Below are 16193 nucleotides of genomic sequence, written 5' to 3'. Positions count from 1 at the left end.
AGTTGACAAAAGCACTGTAAATAAAGTAGGTTGGTAAAAAGATGAGTGTGGGAGGGGAGAATCCCTTTAATTAAAAAAAACCCATAAAAAATGTTCCTCATTCTTCATCAACATTTCAAACATTTCGTTTTTGACCACTTTTTTGAATATCTGTAAAGTTATCTGAAATCTTTAAATGAAAAATTCTGTATCTCTGCAGAATATAGGTTCTAAAATTTAAAAAAAAAAAAAAAAAAAAAAAGGGGGGGGGGGGCGCTTGCTAAGAGACATTGATTTGCCATGCAAGAAACAACTTATATATCACAGCTCTTTAAAAAAAAAAAAAAAAAAGAAGAAAAAAAAAGACATCTGTACAGTATTTGTCTCCAGCTTTAAACATTACTGAGCTCTTTAAAAAAAAAAAAAAAAGTGTCCCAAAAAAAACCTGCATAAAGAAATCTCTTTCCTGATGAAGATGTAGCTGACATTTAAAGAGTGGATTAAAAAAAGCCACTGCATATACACATTTTATTCATTGCCAGTCCTCTGAAAAATAGGCCCAGGGAAGAAAAGCATCCGAAAATTACAGATAGAAGTATGTTATTTAACTGACTTTTATTACAAGGAAACCTAATTCACTGCACAGAAAAGGGAAACTTTCACACTTGCATTATCTGGACCTCAAGCAATGATGAAATAGGTTATTTCAGGGAGCACAACTAATCTTCTCAAGTCTTCTGCCTCCTGCCTGCAGCAGGACGATATAACGCTTGTCAACTTTCAAATAAAAGGAATCACTGGTAGGACAAATCCAAAAGAAAGCGCAGTAGATAGATGTAAGCCATTTTTACCAGCGATAGAGCTGTATGGTTTACAGCCTCTCTGCTGCAACTGGCATCTAGCTAGGAATCTGAAATGAAAATACACAGGGAGGCCTAATCCTCTGCTGACCTGCACCTTGTGTAATCATTCACACTAATGCAGAGTGAGCACACAGTCGGTGCAAACCACTAGCAATTGGAAGCATCCTTACACCCACTCTCAACTGCACAAGGTGAGGGGCAATGGAGGATTAGGCCCGTTGAGCTGCAGCAATAGTAGAAGAGAGAGAAACACTTCAATAGGCAGTGAGTTATCCGCTTAACTAAGGACCAGATCCAAAGACCACGGAAGCCAAACATCGTCCCATTGACTTCAACAGAGTTTGGATCCGGTCCTGAGAGAGACCTCAAAACCCAGGCTCCCTAGAAAGCCCTGAAGCTGGAAGTCAGGGATCAGAAAGCACTTACAGATTTAAGAAAATAAGCCCATTCCACACAATTTGTTACAAGTAGCTGCATAAAACAGCACTACTAATGGCTTCAATCATCATCATTTATTATACTTCTGACCTCTAGGTCCCCGTTGTGCTAGACACTGTACAAACACAGAGCAACAGCAACAAAAAAAGACAGAGCCTGACTCAAAGAGCTTACAATCTACAGCATTATCATCACTCTATGGAATGAGAACCACCCACCCACTGAAGAACAGGTACTCTGCTCTCCTGAGTTTGTGGGGTAGACCAGGACATGTATTATTGAACTAGCCCATTCAGTGCTTTTGAATGTCTGACATCAAAGGTGAACAGAAAGTGGATGTGACACTGGAGACCCAGTTAGCTAATATGAGAGGCCAGTTAACATAATAGATGTGGCGTGGGGCTCGGGCAGGGAAAAGACATGTATTTCACCCACCATCCACCGCACAATTCAGGGAGGAGGGAGAGGAGGAGCCTGTTAAGAGATTTTAACCAACATATCAAACTAAATTAAAGATTCTTATACACCCAGGGCTGCAAGGTACCTGAGATGCCCAACATCCTCATCCCTGAAACACAGCAGGCATTCAACATCCCATTCTGGTTTGGTCATTGCTGCAGGCATTATGAGGTTCAAAACAAACTCCTGTTCCCCCAACTCTCTGACGGTAGGTGGGGGACTGAATAAAGCACATTCAAACTCTGTTTTAAAAGAGATTGTCTGAAATTTGAGCTGGGGACAGAGAGTCAGGCCTCGTGGGCTCAGTGGCCAGCTCTGAGGAGGGCGGATGGTGATGTTAGAGAAGAAGCCGAGGGTTCGGAACTCCTGGATTGTCTTCCCAGGTACACCACAGGCTCGCGTATAATTGTGCAAATCACTTAACCTCTCTGCACCTCAGTTTGTCTATCCCCTGGTGACCCTAGTGGGGTGCCAAGAGTCTCAACACCACAGACTCCCTTAGGAGAGAGGAGCTACTGACAGTAAATGAGATGTGTTGCCTTACGGAGTTTATTTTTAGCCATTTCAGCTACCTTGACTCACATGAGACAGAAACGTCAGAATTAAAAGCTGTCACCACAATCCTTTCAACGCTGGCATCTCGCAGTAATATGGTGCAGGTTACATATTATATATCTGACACAAGTTATGTCATGGCATATAATACAATTACCTATACATTCACTCTTTCAGCAGACATATCATGACAACTCCTTGGGAAGCCATTATGCCATATCATGTCAGTGCACCTCCGCAGGGCCCTGATGTTATTTGGAGGTGTGTATTATTGACATGCACCAGACCTTAATCTGCATCCTGCCCTGTGGAATAAGGAGATATCCAGGGCGGTCTCTGCACTAGGTTAATATAAACAAGGCTTGTCTTATGCCCTCTGACCCCACCATGTCTGAGTTGCAAGTTCTCCCAATAGCTCGTGTGTCACTGCTGGAGCTGAGTGTTCAAATTAGAGCACATTTTATAAAGAATCAATGAAGTTCACATGCTTTTTGTTTACTGCATTAATGAAGTACATCTCACAACTTCCCTGTTCACACCGAAGAATTACCATGCAGTTTGCAGACACAAAACTGAAGTACATTCTGGTTGACCGAGCCTGGCAGAGCTGAGAATTGAACCCAGAACTCAAGACCTAGTCCAGTGATTTCACCACAAGACTCTTTCAACTATAAATTCAGACGAGAAATAAGGGACAATTTTTTATCAGTGAAGGTGATTAACCATTGGAACTTACCCAGAGTTGCGGAGGATTCTCCATCACCAGCAATTTTTAAATCAATATTGGATTTTTTTTTCTAAAAAAGATATGCTTTAGTTCAAACAGGAACTAATTCAGAGAAGTCCTAGGGCCTGTGTTACACAGGAGGTAAGACTAGATGATCACAATGCTTCTGGCTTTATAAACTATGATTCTATAGCAAATGTAAAGATGATATTTACCCACAGTTGTGTACAATGCTCTGAGATCCACAAATGAAAAGCACTATACACACAGTCTCTATATACCTACCTCTCTAAATGAAGGCCTTCAGTGAGGTTTTGCCCAACACATACCATGTAGTTCGTACAGTACCTCCTACCTTCTAGGTGAGATCAGGATCCCATTGTTCTGGGAACTGTACATACATATGATAAGAGAGAATCACTGCCCTGAATAGCTTACAATCTAGATAGACAAAAGGTGGAAGGGGAAAGAAAGGTACAAAGGGGTGAAGTGACTTGCCCAAAATGACATAGCAGGTCACTGGCAAAGCTTGGAAGAGAACCCAGGTCTACGGAGTTCTAGTCCAGTGCCCTAGTCACTGGACCATTCTCTCAAACCAACAAAGCTATGTTCAAGAGCAGGCAAAAATTAATATACAATTTTAAACAAATTATATATTAATGTACTTATTAATTTATAATGAATACATAGAATATACTCTAATTTTGTTTGAAATTAAATATTAATTTATTAGTGCATTTATTAATAAAATATATAATTTGAAACAAAATAAAATTTACCAAAAATTTTTTGATTTCTCAAAGCAGTTTCAGGTTTGGTTTCTCTGCTGAGTTTACTGACCTCATTATTTTCCCAAACACCCAGCTGTTCTCAAAAGTTCAAAGAAAAGGCAGATTTATTTTTAACTTTGCAACAGAATATAAGACTCTCTTTCCACCTACATCTGAAAGAGGAAATCTCTCATTCTCTCACCTAACCATATGAACTTTAAGCACTAAAATCAAAAGCAGCTTGTAACCATTAGAGGAGATTACATTTGGCTGTAAAGCAGTAATTAACTACAATAATTGGGACAGATTCACATTCCAGAGATAGATACATTTTTACAATTGCTCTTTCAAGGAACTTTTCCTTGATATAAATGTTTAATGATGATCAGCTAATATTATAAAAAACAATCAATTAAAACATATCACAGTTTTAAACACTATATTCATCTTCCATATGTCCAAGAGCAGCTACATTATTACATGATTTTCAGATGGGATGAAAACCTGATGTCCTGATGACCTATAGTCATTATGGGTTAAATTTACCCCATACAGAAAACTAACACAAGGGCTATATGCAACTTGTGTCCTATTTTGAGTGCTCGTGTGGTACTTAAGTGGTGCACAGGCTTTTTGATTATCTTCTATACAGGGAGGAATTTCACTCTATAAGAACACATGGCACTTTGTGCAGCAGTGGGGAAGGGTGGCAGCAAGGACACATCCTTCTAGCTGAATTCTAATCTGGATTATTACACTTTCCTGCCTGCCTGAGTTCCCACGATCTAGGAAGTCCAGTTACCTAATGTAGTTTTAAAAAGGAGTTATTCATAATGAACATTTCAAAACTCCTTACATCTCAGGGCTAATTATCATCTGAAGATTAGGCCAGTAAGAGAAAGACAATCACTCAAAAAACAATGAATCAACATCCAAGCAGTCCAGATAGCATGATGCAGTCACACATCAACATTAGTCTCTCTCTTTTTTTTTCTTTTTTTTTTAAATAAAACTAATTCATTTACAGGGGAGGAGGATGGGGAATAAAGTATCATTGAAATGAATTGTCATGGAGTGACAAGTCATTTGGTCCTAGGGAAATCTGCATTAGAATTTAGATTCAGGATACGATTTGGCACTAAGTGGTACCCCATTGATGGCAGACTCAGCAGATAGGCACAAAATCTGCAGCATCCTCCATCACTACTAGAGATGCTGCTTGCAAAGTGGCAGGAGCCCATGTGGATGATGTTTGTATTATCACACAATGAACAATACACATTCTGTTGGTTTTATAAATTATAACACCTAGGAACCCTAATCAGCACTCCTTTGTGCTAGGCACAGAACAAAAAGACTGTCCCTGCCCCAAACAGCTTACCATCTAAATAGAAGCCTCTGGGCTTCAGTCCCCATCTGTAAAATGGGGAAAATACTTACTTTATCCCATGTTTTGTCTATTTTGTCTGTAAGCTCTTTGATGTAGGGCCTCTCTCAGTGGTGTTGGAACAATTTTTATAGTGGGGGGGGTGGCTGAAAGCCATTTAACAAAACGGTACACCTTGTAGATGATGGAAACCACTTCAAGTGAGGAGGTGCTGCTGCACCCCTAGTTTCAGCAGCCCATGCCTTTCCTTGCTACGTGTTTGTACGCTACGTAGCTCAATGGAGCGCTGATCTCACCTGAGCCGCTAAGCACATTGTGATACTACGGATAGATACTAATAATTTATATTCCCCATCTGCACATTCTTCTCCCTAAATTTGGAATTAATTCTTCTCCCAGTCAAAAAACAGCCTGATTATAATGTGTTTCTCTCCAGGTTTTCCTTCTATGGAGGTTTTTTTTGTTTGTTTGTTTGTTTGGTGGGAGGGAGAGCAGCATGGTAGCTGGGATTCTTTAAAGTACTCATTTCCCTCTCAGTCCAAGCCCTCTGCCTATTAAAAATCAATCAGAGCTAGTTTAGTGTTAGAACTCAGCAAGAGTCATTGTTAATTTGCAAGAACCCTCCCAGAAGATTAGCAGCTCCAATTCCCTCCTTCATGATGTTTAAAACATAGTAAAACTAGACGCACCCTTTTATTAACTTGTATTACTGAATGGTTTTCCTCATCGTTATTCTTTATTAGCTGTACTGCAGCATTGCCCAGAGGACTCGTTGCGCTGGGCACTGCACAGACATACAGTAAAACACAATGCCTACCCCATAACTCATAATCTAAGCAGATGTTACAGAGAAAAGGGTGGGGGAAAGAAGGATTATCCCTATTTTTCATATGGCGAACCGAGGCAGCAAGATTAAGTAATGTGCCCAAAGATACACACAAAGTCTGCAGCAAAGCTGAGAACCAAAAATCTTTCAAGTCCCAATCTAGCATCTTAGCCATGAGACCATCCTTTCTAGGCCCATAAAAATGGAGAACTGAGCCAATTTAGCAAACTGAGGTAAACTATATTCACTTTCAAAGCATCTCCCACAGACATTCACTGTAAGCATAAATTAAGAAAGTGTTGTATCACTCTGGCCAGGCAACTTGGTTCCTATTTAACAGTTACTGGATCTGCTATAATCTCCTGGGATTCTCCTTTTGGGGCAGGGAAGAAAGCAAAGACAGCTTGTGTGAGAGTTAAGAAGCATGAGACTATTCTGAAAGAGGAACATAATTCAAGAGTAAAAAATAAATGAGGTAACTACTGAATCTTGTCCAACTATCCAATCTGCTTGAATCACCAACACTGGGCAAGAAATCTCGTGAGAACAGCCTGTGAGAACATTACTATCTAGTTACCCAACCAGGAACAAAAGTAGGAGAAACTGGGGAGAAGAGAGGAGGGACAATGTGTCTATGATAGGTGGAGCAATGGACTCCACCTTTTAGAGTGAGCCCAGTGCACACTGAGACAAGACTTCAAGTTCCAGAGTTTTCAGATGTAGCCTTTGTATTTTGGATGCCTTGGTTTTTCAGCTGCCTGATTTATTCATTCAGATTCCAAGGCCAAAAGGGACCAGTGTGATCATCTTGTCTGACCTCCTGTGTAACGATGGCCACAGAACTTCCCCAAATACTTCACAGAGCAGATCTTTTAGAAATCCATCCAATCTTGATTTAAAATGGTCAGTGATGGAAAATACACCACAACCCTTAGCAAATTGTGCCAATGGTTAATTGTTCTCACTGTTAAAATTTTGTGTCTTATTTCCAATCTGCATTTGGATAGATTGAGACACCTAAGGGCCAGTTTTCATAGGGACTGAACACCCTCAGGTCTCGGTGACTTTCAGTGGTGGTGGGGGTGCTTAGCACCTCTGGAATTCAGGTTGAAGGTGTTTCAAGGTGGGCACTCAGAAATGGACAGAGTCAGAATCAATAGGCACTCTTGAAAACATCAGCCAAATGATTTAGTCAACACTAGGCAGACACCCATGGAGAATGGGCATGATCAATAAAGTTTATGCACTGTCTCCCACCACTTAGGGTCAAAGCTGTTCTTTGACTGGTAAGACAGTCTGTCCTGCAGATAGACAAATCTATTGTCTAGTACAATGGTCTGTACCTTTGCTCTCTGCCTATCAATGCCAGTGTGCTCCAGAATTTGTCTCAAGACATGTAGCTGAATCCATTCTTGGAGGAAGATAGCAGTTCCAGTGGCACTGGCCCCTCTCATAATTTGCATGGCTTGGTGCTCGTATAAATATTTTATTGTATATTCTGTAGCTTGAACGAGACATGAGTGGTTCTGTGAGAAAGTGGGCTAGACTGGATTTTGTTTACTTGTACACATTTCTGGACTTGATTAAAACAATTTATAATACTTATTAAATGAAATGTTGCAGTTGTGAGGTACTTAGATATAATGGTTTATTTGGCCATGAGTTTCTCTGCCACATTACCAATAATTAAAACTAGGTTTTCATAAAGCAAATTAAAAAAAGAAAACAGAAGAAGAGGTTTTAAGCAATATTTTCAAGCTGAATCATATCAACATATTTAAAGAGTAGACATGAGCTTCAGTGTTTCCCCACAGGCAAAAATTATTTAAAAATGAGAAAAAAATGAGTCATCTGAATTTAATTACCGGGCTCAGGGTAGCGACGGCCAGCTTTGAAAAGTGAAATTTAAAAAGGACTCTGTAATTCTGCATATGGAACTGATGAGCTTGCTTCTTGAGAATACTAAATTGAGTCCTTCAGATTGACTGGAGCCTGTAAATCTTGCCCTGTGTGTATTTCACAACTGTAGGAGGAGTGCACCTTGGAAAACCGCCCTTGCTATGGACTCTTAAAAGCAACATTCACACCGGCACAAGGTATGTGATTTAACTCACCAGTTCAGCGTGTCTTGACTGTCCTGCTGTAGTGGCCAATCCATTGGTCACAACTAATAGTGTTGGTCTGTAAGCTAGAGCAGACCCCAATGGTGATCCACTGAGGGAGGAGATCCACTGAGGGACGAGATCCAGTCAAGCCATATTCTGAGGACCTCAGCAGAACATAGGTCAAATGTTGGCCGGCCTTCTGCATAGTGGTGAATATCACCCTTGAAGAAGTAAATGTTGGAGTAACATTTTTGAACGCACCCAAGTCCCGTTTTCAAAAGGGAATTTGGCAACTGGGAGCCTAAGTGACTTAGGTGCTTTGAAAAATTGTACCCAGGGATTCTGAATGTATTCCTAGTTATGATTGGGTTTTAACAGAGGTTTCCTCAAACAAGTGTTGTTTTGTTTTCAAGAAGCGACACAGCCTTGGCAACATGCACAGGTTGAAGGATGTCTTCAGAGTCCATCCGATCACTCCCAGCCCCACTGTATTGCACAGCCTGCTGATCCTTACTGCAGAGTAGAATAGCTAAGAAGGAACAGTGCCCTAAAATATTCATGTATGCTAATAAAAACAGTTTGCTCATAAAACAGCTACATCTAATTTTCAAAGGGGTTCTGGAGAACAGTAAACAACGGGTATAAAGTAAATGGCAGCTACCTAATATTAATCTTATTGCCCCACATTTGCCACGCAAGTATAAATTACATAAATTAATGTTAGTGAGATAAGGTGGGTAAGGTAAGATCTTTTACTGAACCAACCTCTGCTGGTGAAAGAGAAAAGCTTTCGAGTTTACACAGAGCTCTTTTCTTCAGGTATTTTGGCAGTGACAAAATCCATGAAAATAACCATAATTTAATTTTAGCCTTGGTAATCCCAGGTGATTTCTTTAATTATTTTAGACCTTTATTTCTTCTCTGACCTGAGAGAGGCTGGGGTCCCAAACAATAGTTGTCTCCATCAGTCAGTAGTTTTAACTACTTGTTGAGTGAGCAGAAAGCAGTACATAAATCTACCAGGCACTGAGCACTCTTCTACTGCCTATGGGAGCTGAAGGGACTCAGTGATGTGAAGGAGAAGACTAGGAATGACTGTTTGGGGCCATCTAGTCTGACCTTTTGTCTATTGAACTGATACTTCCTACATTGTTCTCCGTGACATCTTCTCCAGCTTCCCCTATAGCAGCTGCAGAGATGCTTCACACACCTTTCTTAGGAATCTAGTTGTTTTTGCCATTAAGAATCTCCACAGTAACCTCTAATTTAAACAGTCCTCCTCAGTGTCAGCGCTTATGTTACCAGCTGTTTCCAAGACTGGGTATCCCTTGTGATTTCTATCTCTGTCTGTCAATCCACCAGCCTTTCACAAGTGCCAAATTCAGGGGCACGCAATAACAGTTCTGCAAAAACGTTTTACGACTAAGAAACTGACACAGATTAATTCTCTCATCTGCTCCTTCCACCTGGAACAGGTTAAGAATTCTCTACCCAGTTGCCATTTTCAGTTTCTAAGATGACTACACAGTCTACGGAAGGTGCCCTTCATTTCAAGGGACTCCAATAACTTTAGTATCGAAGTTACCTTCATTCCTCACATATTTGGTGTCCCCGCAAGACACACTTTTACTGTTGAGAAATTATTTACATCCAAAATTAAATAATCATGAATCTGTGGCTGCATTGAAGAGATGAAGCCCACAGCATTTTAAGGCTCTAGTGTGAGTAATGTTCGTTCCCCCCTCATTTTGGGGCCCTTGCACATTGTTTCCCCCATTTGGGCCTTGACAAGTAGAGAAGTACAAGGCCTAAGCAAACATGAAGCTATCGAGCTAACTTCTTTATCAGCAAGGGAATCCAATGAGGAAAATTTCTAGTTAACAATGAACCAAACCACGTCATAGATGGAGTTCTCTCTCATGAGTGGCCCACTGGACTACGACAAAGCTCGTAATTTAATTTTCCCGATACTTAAACCATCTTTCTTCACCATCACTTTTATTCTGATGCCCTCTAAAACTGGGAAGGAAAACAGTGAAGATCTCTTTCCTTCCAACGAACTCTCTTCCATAAAGATGCTTATTTCTCTTTAAACCATTCTCAGAGAGGAAAGTAAAAATCAAATAGTTTATATGTACAGTAGCTTTTATGTCTCATTTTCTGACTACATGCAAGATCATTCTCTTAGCACTAAAGAGCGGCCTGAACCACAAAGTTCAGATCTCAGTCCAAACTTCCGCAAAATCTGAAGTGATCTGTAATGGGCTGCCCCAGCACCTTGAATCCAAAGTAAAAACCAGTTACAGAACTAGATCCCATCAGATATAGCAGCTGATGGGATCTGGGGATTTCACGTGGGTCCATCTCCATTTGCTATGCTTGCATCTGAGGCCTGTTGTATGCTACAATGTTTTCCTAGCATAGCTATGTTGGTTATGAGTGTTAAAAAACAAAAACAAACCCACACATCTAACTGAGATAGCTATGCTAGAATGCTCCTCCCTCCTGGCCCCCCTACACACACACACACACACACACACACACACACACACACACACACACACACACACACACACACACACACACACACACACACACACACACACACAGATGCAGCTTACACCAGCTGGTTCTTTTTCCTGTACAGCTTACGTCGTTTGGGGGGATGGTTTAACCATGCTGGGAAAATAATTACTTTTGCCGGTACAAGCTGGATCTCCACTAGGGGGCTTTGCCCGCACAGCTATACCCGCCAAGTCTTTGAAGTGTAGACAAGACCTCATACAGTGAACACACTGGCCTCCTCTCTCTCTCTTTTTTTTTTTTTTTTAAAGTTCCATTCAACTAAGCAGCACGGGAGTTTAAAATGCAGCTGGAATCTCAAGAGATTCAACCACTGGCAAAACACTATTAATATCACACGTGATCTTCTTTATATCACCACCTATCGCTGAACCCAAACATTAACACAACTAAACCATCAACATGGAGTATCTGTAACTATTTTTGTTAGACCCTATTTGTTCACACGCCAGCTGTCAAGTTTATTCTACAAAACCCCAACTTGTAATTCAAAGCCCTGACCATGGACACATCACTGTTCTCTTGAAGAAAGTAAAAGAAATGGAATGACTGCAGCACAATAAGTTTCTCACCAACAAAATAAACCTAATTTTCTGAAAGCATGCACATTTGTGAAGTAATCAAACTAAACTTAATGGGACGAGAGAATAGGGCATCTTAAATTCTGTCTGCAGCCTGCTGTACATAGAGCAAACAAACAGTAGCACATTTGCCACAGGATCATTAACAGTAAAGTTAACTTGTCAGCAACAGATTTAGCAATAATCAAAAAGCAATTTAGGAAAAAGCAAGTTCAAGACTTCTACATCTGCAGCTTTTTATCTAGTTAACCAACTACACACCACAGGACTTTTAAGAAAGTGCATGCTTCAAAGCAGACATCAATCACTGCCCAACTCAATGAAAGCCATAAAAATATATGCAGAGGTTTTTCATTACAATGTACTTTAAAATCTCTAACAGTGGCTATAACCACTGCTAGTGCTGAGCATGACATTTCTGCTCAGGTACGAGGTTAAGTGCACACCGGATCCATGGCAGTTAATTTCATACCTAAAGTTATATATGTGCAGATATAATTAAATATTTACAGCCATATAAAGAAATACAGCCACTCACTTACCAGAGTGAGGAACCTTCTGTTCCGGTGACTTCTAAAAAGTCATATCCATCTTCTAATTGAAAATCCATGAAAACCAGCGCAATCGTGTCTCCAGGTTCTGCTAGGATAGTCCACGTACAGTCTGCATTATTGCCATACTCTGAAGGAAAATGAGGACTGGAGATAATTCCACTCTGCCCCCGTAATGTCCCTCCACAAGCATCATCCGCTGAAAGGCAGAAAATACACGTTAGGGGTGTTCTGCTGGAAGGGGAGCACAAAACAAGTATTCCACCAAGGAACTGTAGCAAAACAGTCTTGAGGGTTTTTTCTTCCCCTTCATGTGTTAAAGCTTTCAGAGGGGGAAAAAATGACTCATATGCCACATTTGAGACAACGGAGGAAAATCGTGATCAATAATTTCTCCAAAACCCAAGAGGCGGGGGCAGGAGGGGGAGGAAGGAGATTTTAAAAGGCCATTGACTGGTACATAACAATAACTAAACACAGGCTGGAGAGAGTAGCATAAATCAAACAAGTACTATACAAAAAACATAATGCCAGATTAGGGGAGATGGGAGTGTGCTACAAAGATCGAGGCAGGGTTCTTAAAAAAGAAACCACTGTTGGTATTTGTCTTTTTTTTTGTTGTTGTTGTTTTTCTCCTTTTCAAGTGCTGTAATTTTTTACTGGCACATTGATCAGACACATAAAGGGACTAAGAAATTCAGCAAGTCCCACTGCGCGTGGAAAGATGCATCTCACCATAAAATACAGAGGTGACATGTTTACATCCCCCAAACCAGTTATTCAAGCCGCCATCACACCGCAGCAGTGGGCAACGCTGCAGTAGCAAGGGGGCAGGAGTGGAATAAACATGATCCAGCAGACCTCTCATGTTTCTAACTTCTACAACACTACCACAACCTTACCGTGGTGTGGAAAGGAATCTGCATGGTCTGGCATGAGTTTTGATAGGTCAAGGACATAAAAAGTGGAAGTGTCACCTCAACGGCACACCCTGCTCTTCCTCCCAAACCAGAAGATCTTCCCAGAGACAGGAAAGTTAGAATAGGGAACACCCATTAAACTTCACAGGGTTCTCACCTCTCTCCCAACCCACAGGAGAAACGGTGTTATTACAAACATCGACCCAGATCCCCAGGGAGGTGTCAATCGGCACAGATATCTTGATGTCCGTGGAACTGTGCCAATTTGCATGAGATGAGAATCTGGACTACCGCTGCTCTACAAAACAACCTGTCTGTTATACCAAGGACAGTTCAGGGGATTCAGATAATGACGATATTACTGTAAGAGTAAAGCTCACATTCCTTTGCATGCCATCAGAACCCTAAGATGGATAGGCAGAATAAACAACGTGGGACATAGTTATTACAGGTATTTATGCAGCACCTAGGAAAACAGTGATCTAGAAAACTGCTATTATGCAGTGATGCCTATGGTGATATCTGTGCAACTGAGAGTTGCATTTTAAATATTTGGTGGATCAATTCAAAGGAATTTTTTTATGATTAATAAAGTATTTAACAACAAAAGAGTGCATAGCAGTTTAGAGAACAGTAAGAGACCAAGTTCTTGCATCGGAGACCTACAGGTGTTTTGACACCATGGGCATGAATACAGGAGAAGATGATGAAGACTGAAAGCTTTTTATCCATCCAATCTAAAACTTAACATAATAAACAAGAGCAACGAAGGGCGTGAGGGAAAGAAAGGACAGGGGTTACAGCAATATGAAATCGTGGGATTGCATTGGTTAGCCATATACATATTGCTGAGGTTTTGAAGTCTTCTTAAAATATTTGTACACAGCTTTCTTTAAATCCTTTAAAACAAATTCCATGTGCCTTTAATGCATGTTAATTTATAATTTGCAATATTCTGGTGTTAGATATCTGCCCCTTTCCATGAAGAAAGCTTCTAAAGGAAATGCTTATGTAGGTCAAGATTTTTGAAAACAGGTGCCTAAATTCAGTCACCTGAAGCCATACCTAAGGCAGCTGCCTGATCTGAAAACTCCTGAACACCCAAAGAAGTCAACGGAAAATGTTGGGTGCTCAGGACTTCTCAAAATCTAGGACAGATGCCCACATTTGGATTTAGGAGCCAACTTTAGGGGCGTTTTTTGTTTGTGTTTGCTTTTTTTTAATTCTTGGCCATATATAATAAATGACTCTCCCTAAATTAAAACACTTTATGCAACCTTAACTGTGCTCTCAATATCACTCCAGCATGGTATCTGTAAACACTGCACACACCAACTATACAGACACACCCTGAACTCAATAGTTACAGAACCATCGACTGGGCTTGATCCCGCCAGAAGCTTGGAATGGGCAAACCCCTGTACCCATGGGGAGTCCCTCAATGAGGCCAACATAGCTCTGCTTGAATGCCGGGATCTGCCAAAATAGAGCTCATTGCAGGATTGTTGGTGGAGGGATTGAGACAAAAAGAGATGATCCAGAGCACAGCTGAGGTTAAAAACACCCAAAGAATGATGCAGCTTTTTTTTCCTCCCCCCTCACACTGAGTCATATTTCATGAGTGTGATGTTAGAACCGTTAAAATAGAGCCTTCAGGTGATGTCACTGCTATGCAATATTAATTGGTTCCATTTCGCTTGCTGGCAGTGGATTTGTTTTTTGTTTTGTTTTTTCTAAACCTGTTAAGATACAAAGATGTTACAGGATACAATGACCTATTAGGTCATCCAGTCCATCTGCCTGCGAGTGCAAGCTTATTCCCTATTGTACACTTACTAGTGATTTGTTCAGTCTAATTTTAAACATCCCAAGTGACAGAGCTTCTATCCCTTCCGGGGGAAGCAGTTCCACACTGCCTAATACATCTTACTGTCAAGAAGTTCTTTCCTGACATTCTCTTCAAGTTCTTTTTCTCAGTTCTAATCTTTGACTCCTAATTAAGTCTCCTTGGGGCACCCTCAACAGCTTCCCTGCCCTCCTTGCTGTCCACTAGGGATGGATGAACATTGTGGAGTTCAAACGGAATTTGTGGGTTCACAAAAATGCATGAAACCTTTTTTCTTCCCCTCCTGTCATTTGAGCCACTGTTTCCTTCTAAAGGAGAGCTGCACTAAAAACAAAAGGCTTCCAACCCAAAGAAATGTCTGTGCCACATACATAGGACAGAGGAGTTCTCCAAAAGCTGGTACAAACATGTGGTGTTGTATACACTACAAATGTGCACTCTTGATCACCAGAATTGTTCTCCCTCTCTCTGCTCCCATTTTCATTCTGTTTTTCCACTCTGCCTGTCCTCTGCTTCAGTTTTCCCCCATCTGCACGTCTTTTCCCCAGCATAATTTCTCTTAAGCAGAATGCAAATCTGATGAAGTTCACATCTGTGTCAAAGTTCTGAACCCATGGCTGAGTTGAGAATTAAGCAAAATGTATTAATTTATCCCTCTTGTTTACAGCTTTTAAACCTATATTCCCTCGCAAAACAAGCTCCCCATTTTGATACTTACTTGTATACTATATAAGACTTTTGCCTTTAAGGGTCAAATTTTCGAAAAAAACCTGAACCTGCAATTTTTCATTGTCCTCATTTTCTCCATCCAAAAGCCCAAATTTCAGAGCACAGGCTATATTTGCATGTGGCAATGGGCTAAGGAGATGCCCAAGTACCTAAAGGGCATAGACAAAGCCAGTTTTAATGACTACCCGATTTTCCCTGCCAACTGCAATTTGGTATATGCAAGCAACAGTTCTGGGGCAGAGAAAAACACATACAGAAAAATGTGGGTGCAATTTCAGAGGCTGCATTTTAGTCCCTTTGAAAATTTGGCCCTAAATCTTTTCCTCCTTGGCATTACCAATCAGCATTAAAACCAAGCAGACTGGATAAGAACGCATGCATTCCGGAGCTTAGCAAAACATTATGCAGTAATTAACACACGTTGCCACCCTTCTATAAAGAGCTATGAGCTTATGCTACTTAAAAACAGGAAAGTAAAACCTATGGAAAAAGTTGATATGCCAGTAAAGCTGAAGGCATTTACCGGTTAGAAATAGGATCTGCTGTTTGCTACAGGTTATCTTCTTCTACAACTAGACTCTATTAGCAGAAGCTATTAGAGCAAATAAAGAAGGAGGATCAAGAGAAAACATGGGCAGGAAGATAAAGGAAACCAAGAATTAATTTGACTTGCATTGTGGCAGTGTGTCACTTTTGTATGTACAGCGTTGTCAAATGCCTTGCTGTTTATATGAAATGCACGATGAAAAGCCTGTTAACTTTACAATGCACATTATAGAATGGCATTTCAGATGCTTTAGTCAAGGGGCTCTCAGGCTTTATATTATAAACACCTATTTCGAGTGTTTAAAACTCCAGTATAAAACTATAAAAA

At 40.6% G+C, this 16193-nt stretch overlaps 1 protein-coding gene across 1 annotated transcript in view; it reads right to left on the bottom strand.

Annotated features, from left to right (window-relative positions):
• The window catches only part of CSMD2 (CUB and Sushi multiple domains 2), a 495048-nt gene that overhangs the window by 329656 nt on the left and 149199 nt on the right, over nucleotides 1–16193 (bottom strand). Inside the window, exon 5 of the mRNA XM_067533952.1 lies at nucleotides 11816–12023. Within this exon, the coding sequence (XP_067390053.1) occupies nucleotides 11816–12023 (208 nt within the window). The remainder of the gene's footprint in view (nucleotides 1–11815; nucleotides 12024–16193) is intronic.

This window comes from Emydura macquarii, unplaced genomic scaffold, assembly GCF_026122565.2.
Source record: "Emydura macquarii macquarii isolate MOO-44397 ecotype Brisbane River unplaced genomic scaffold, CSIRO-AGI_Emac_v2 contig_3348, whole genome shotgun sequence".
Taxonomy (NCBI): domain Eukaryota; kingdom Metazoa; phylum Chordata; order Testudines; family Chelidae; genus Emydura; species Emydura macquarii.
The sequence above is the reverse complement of the archived record's forward strand: the minus strand, read 5'-3'. Positions and strand labels throughout refer to the sequence as shown.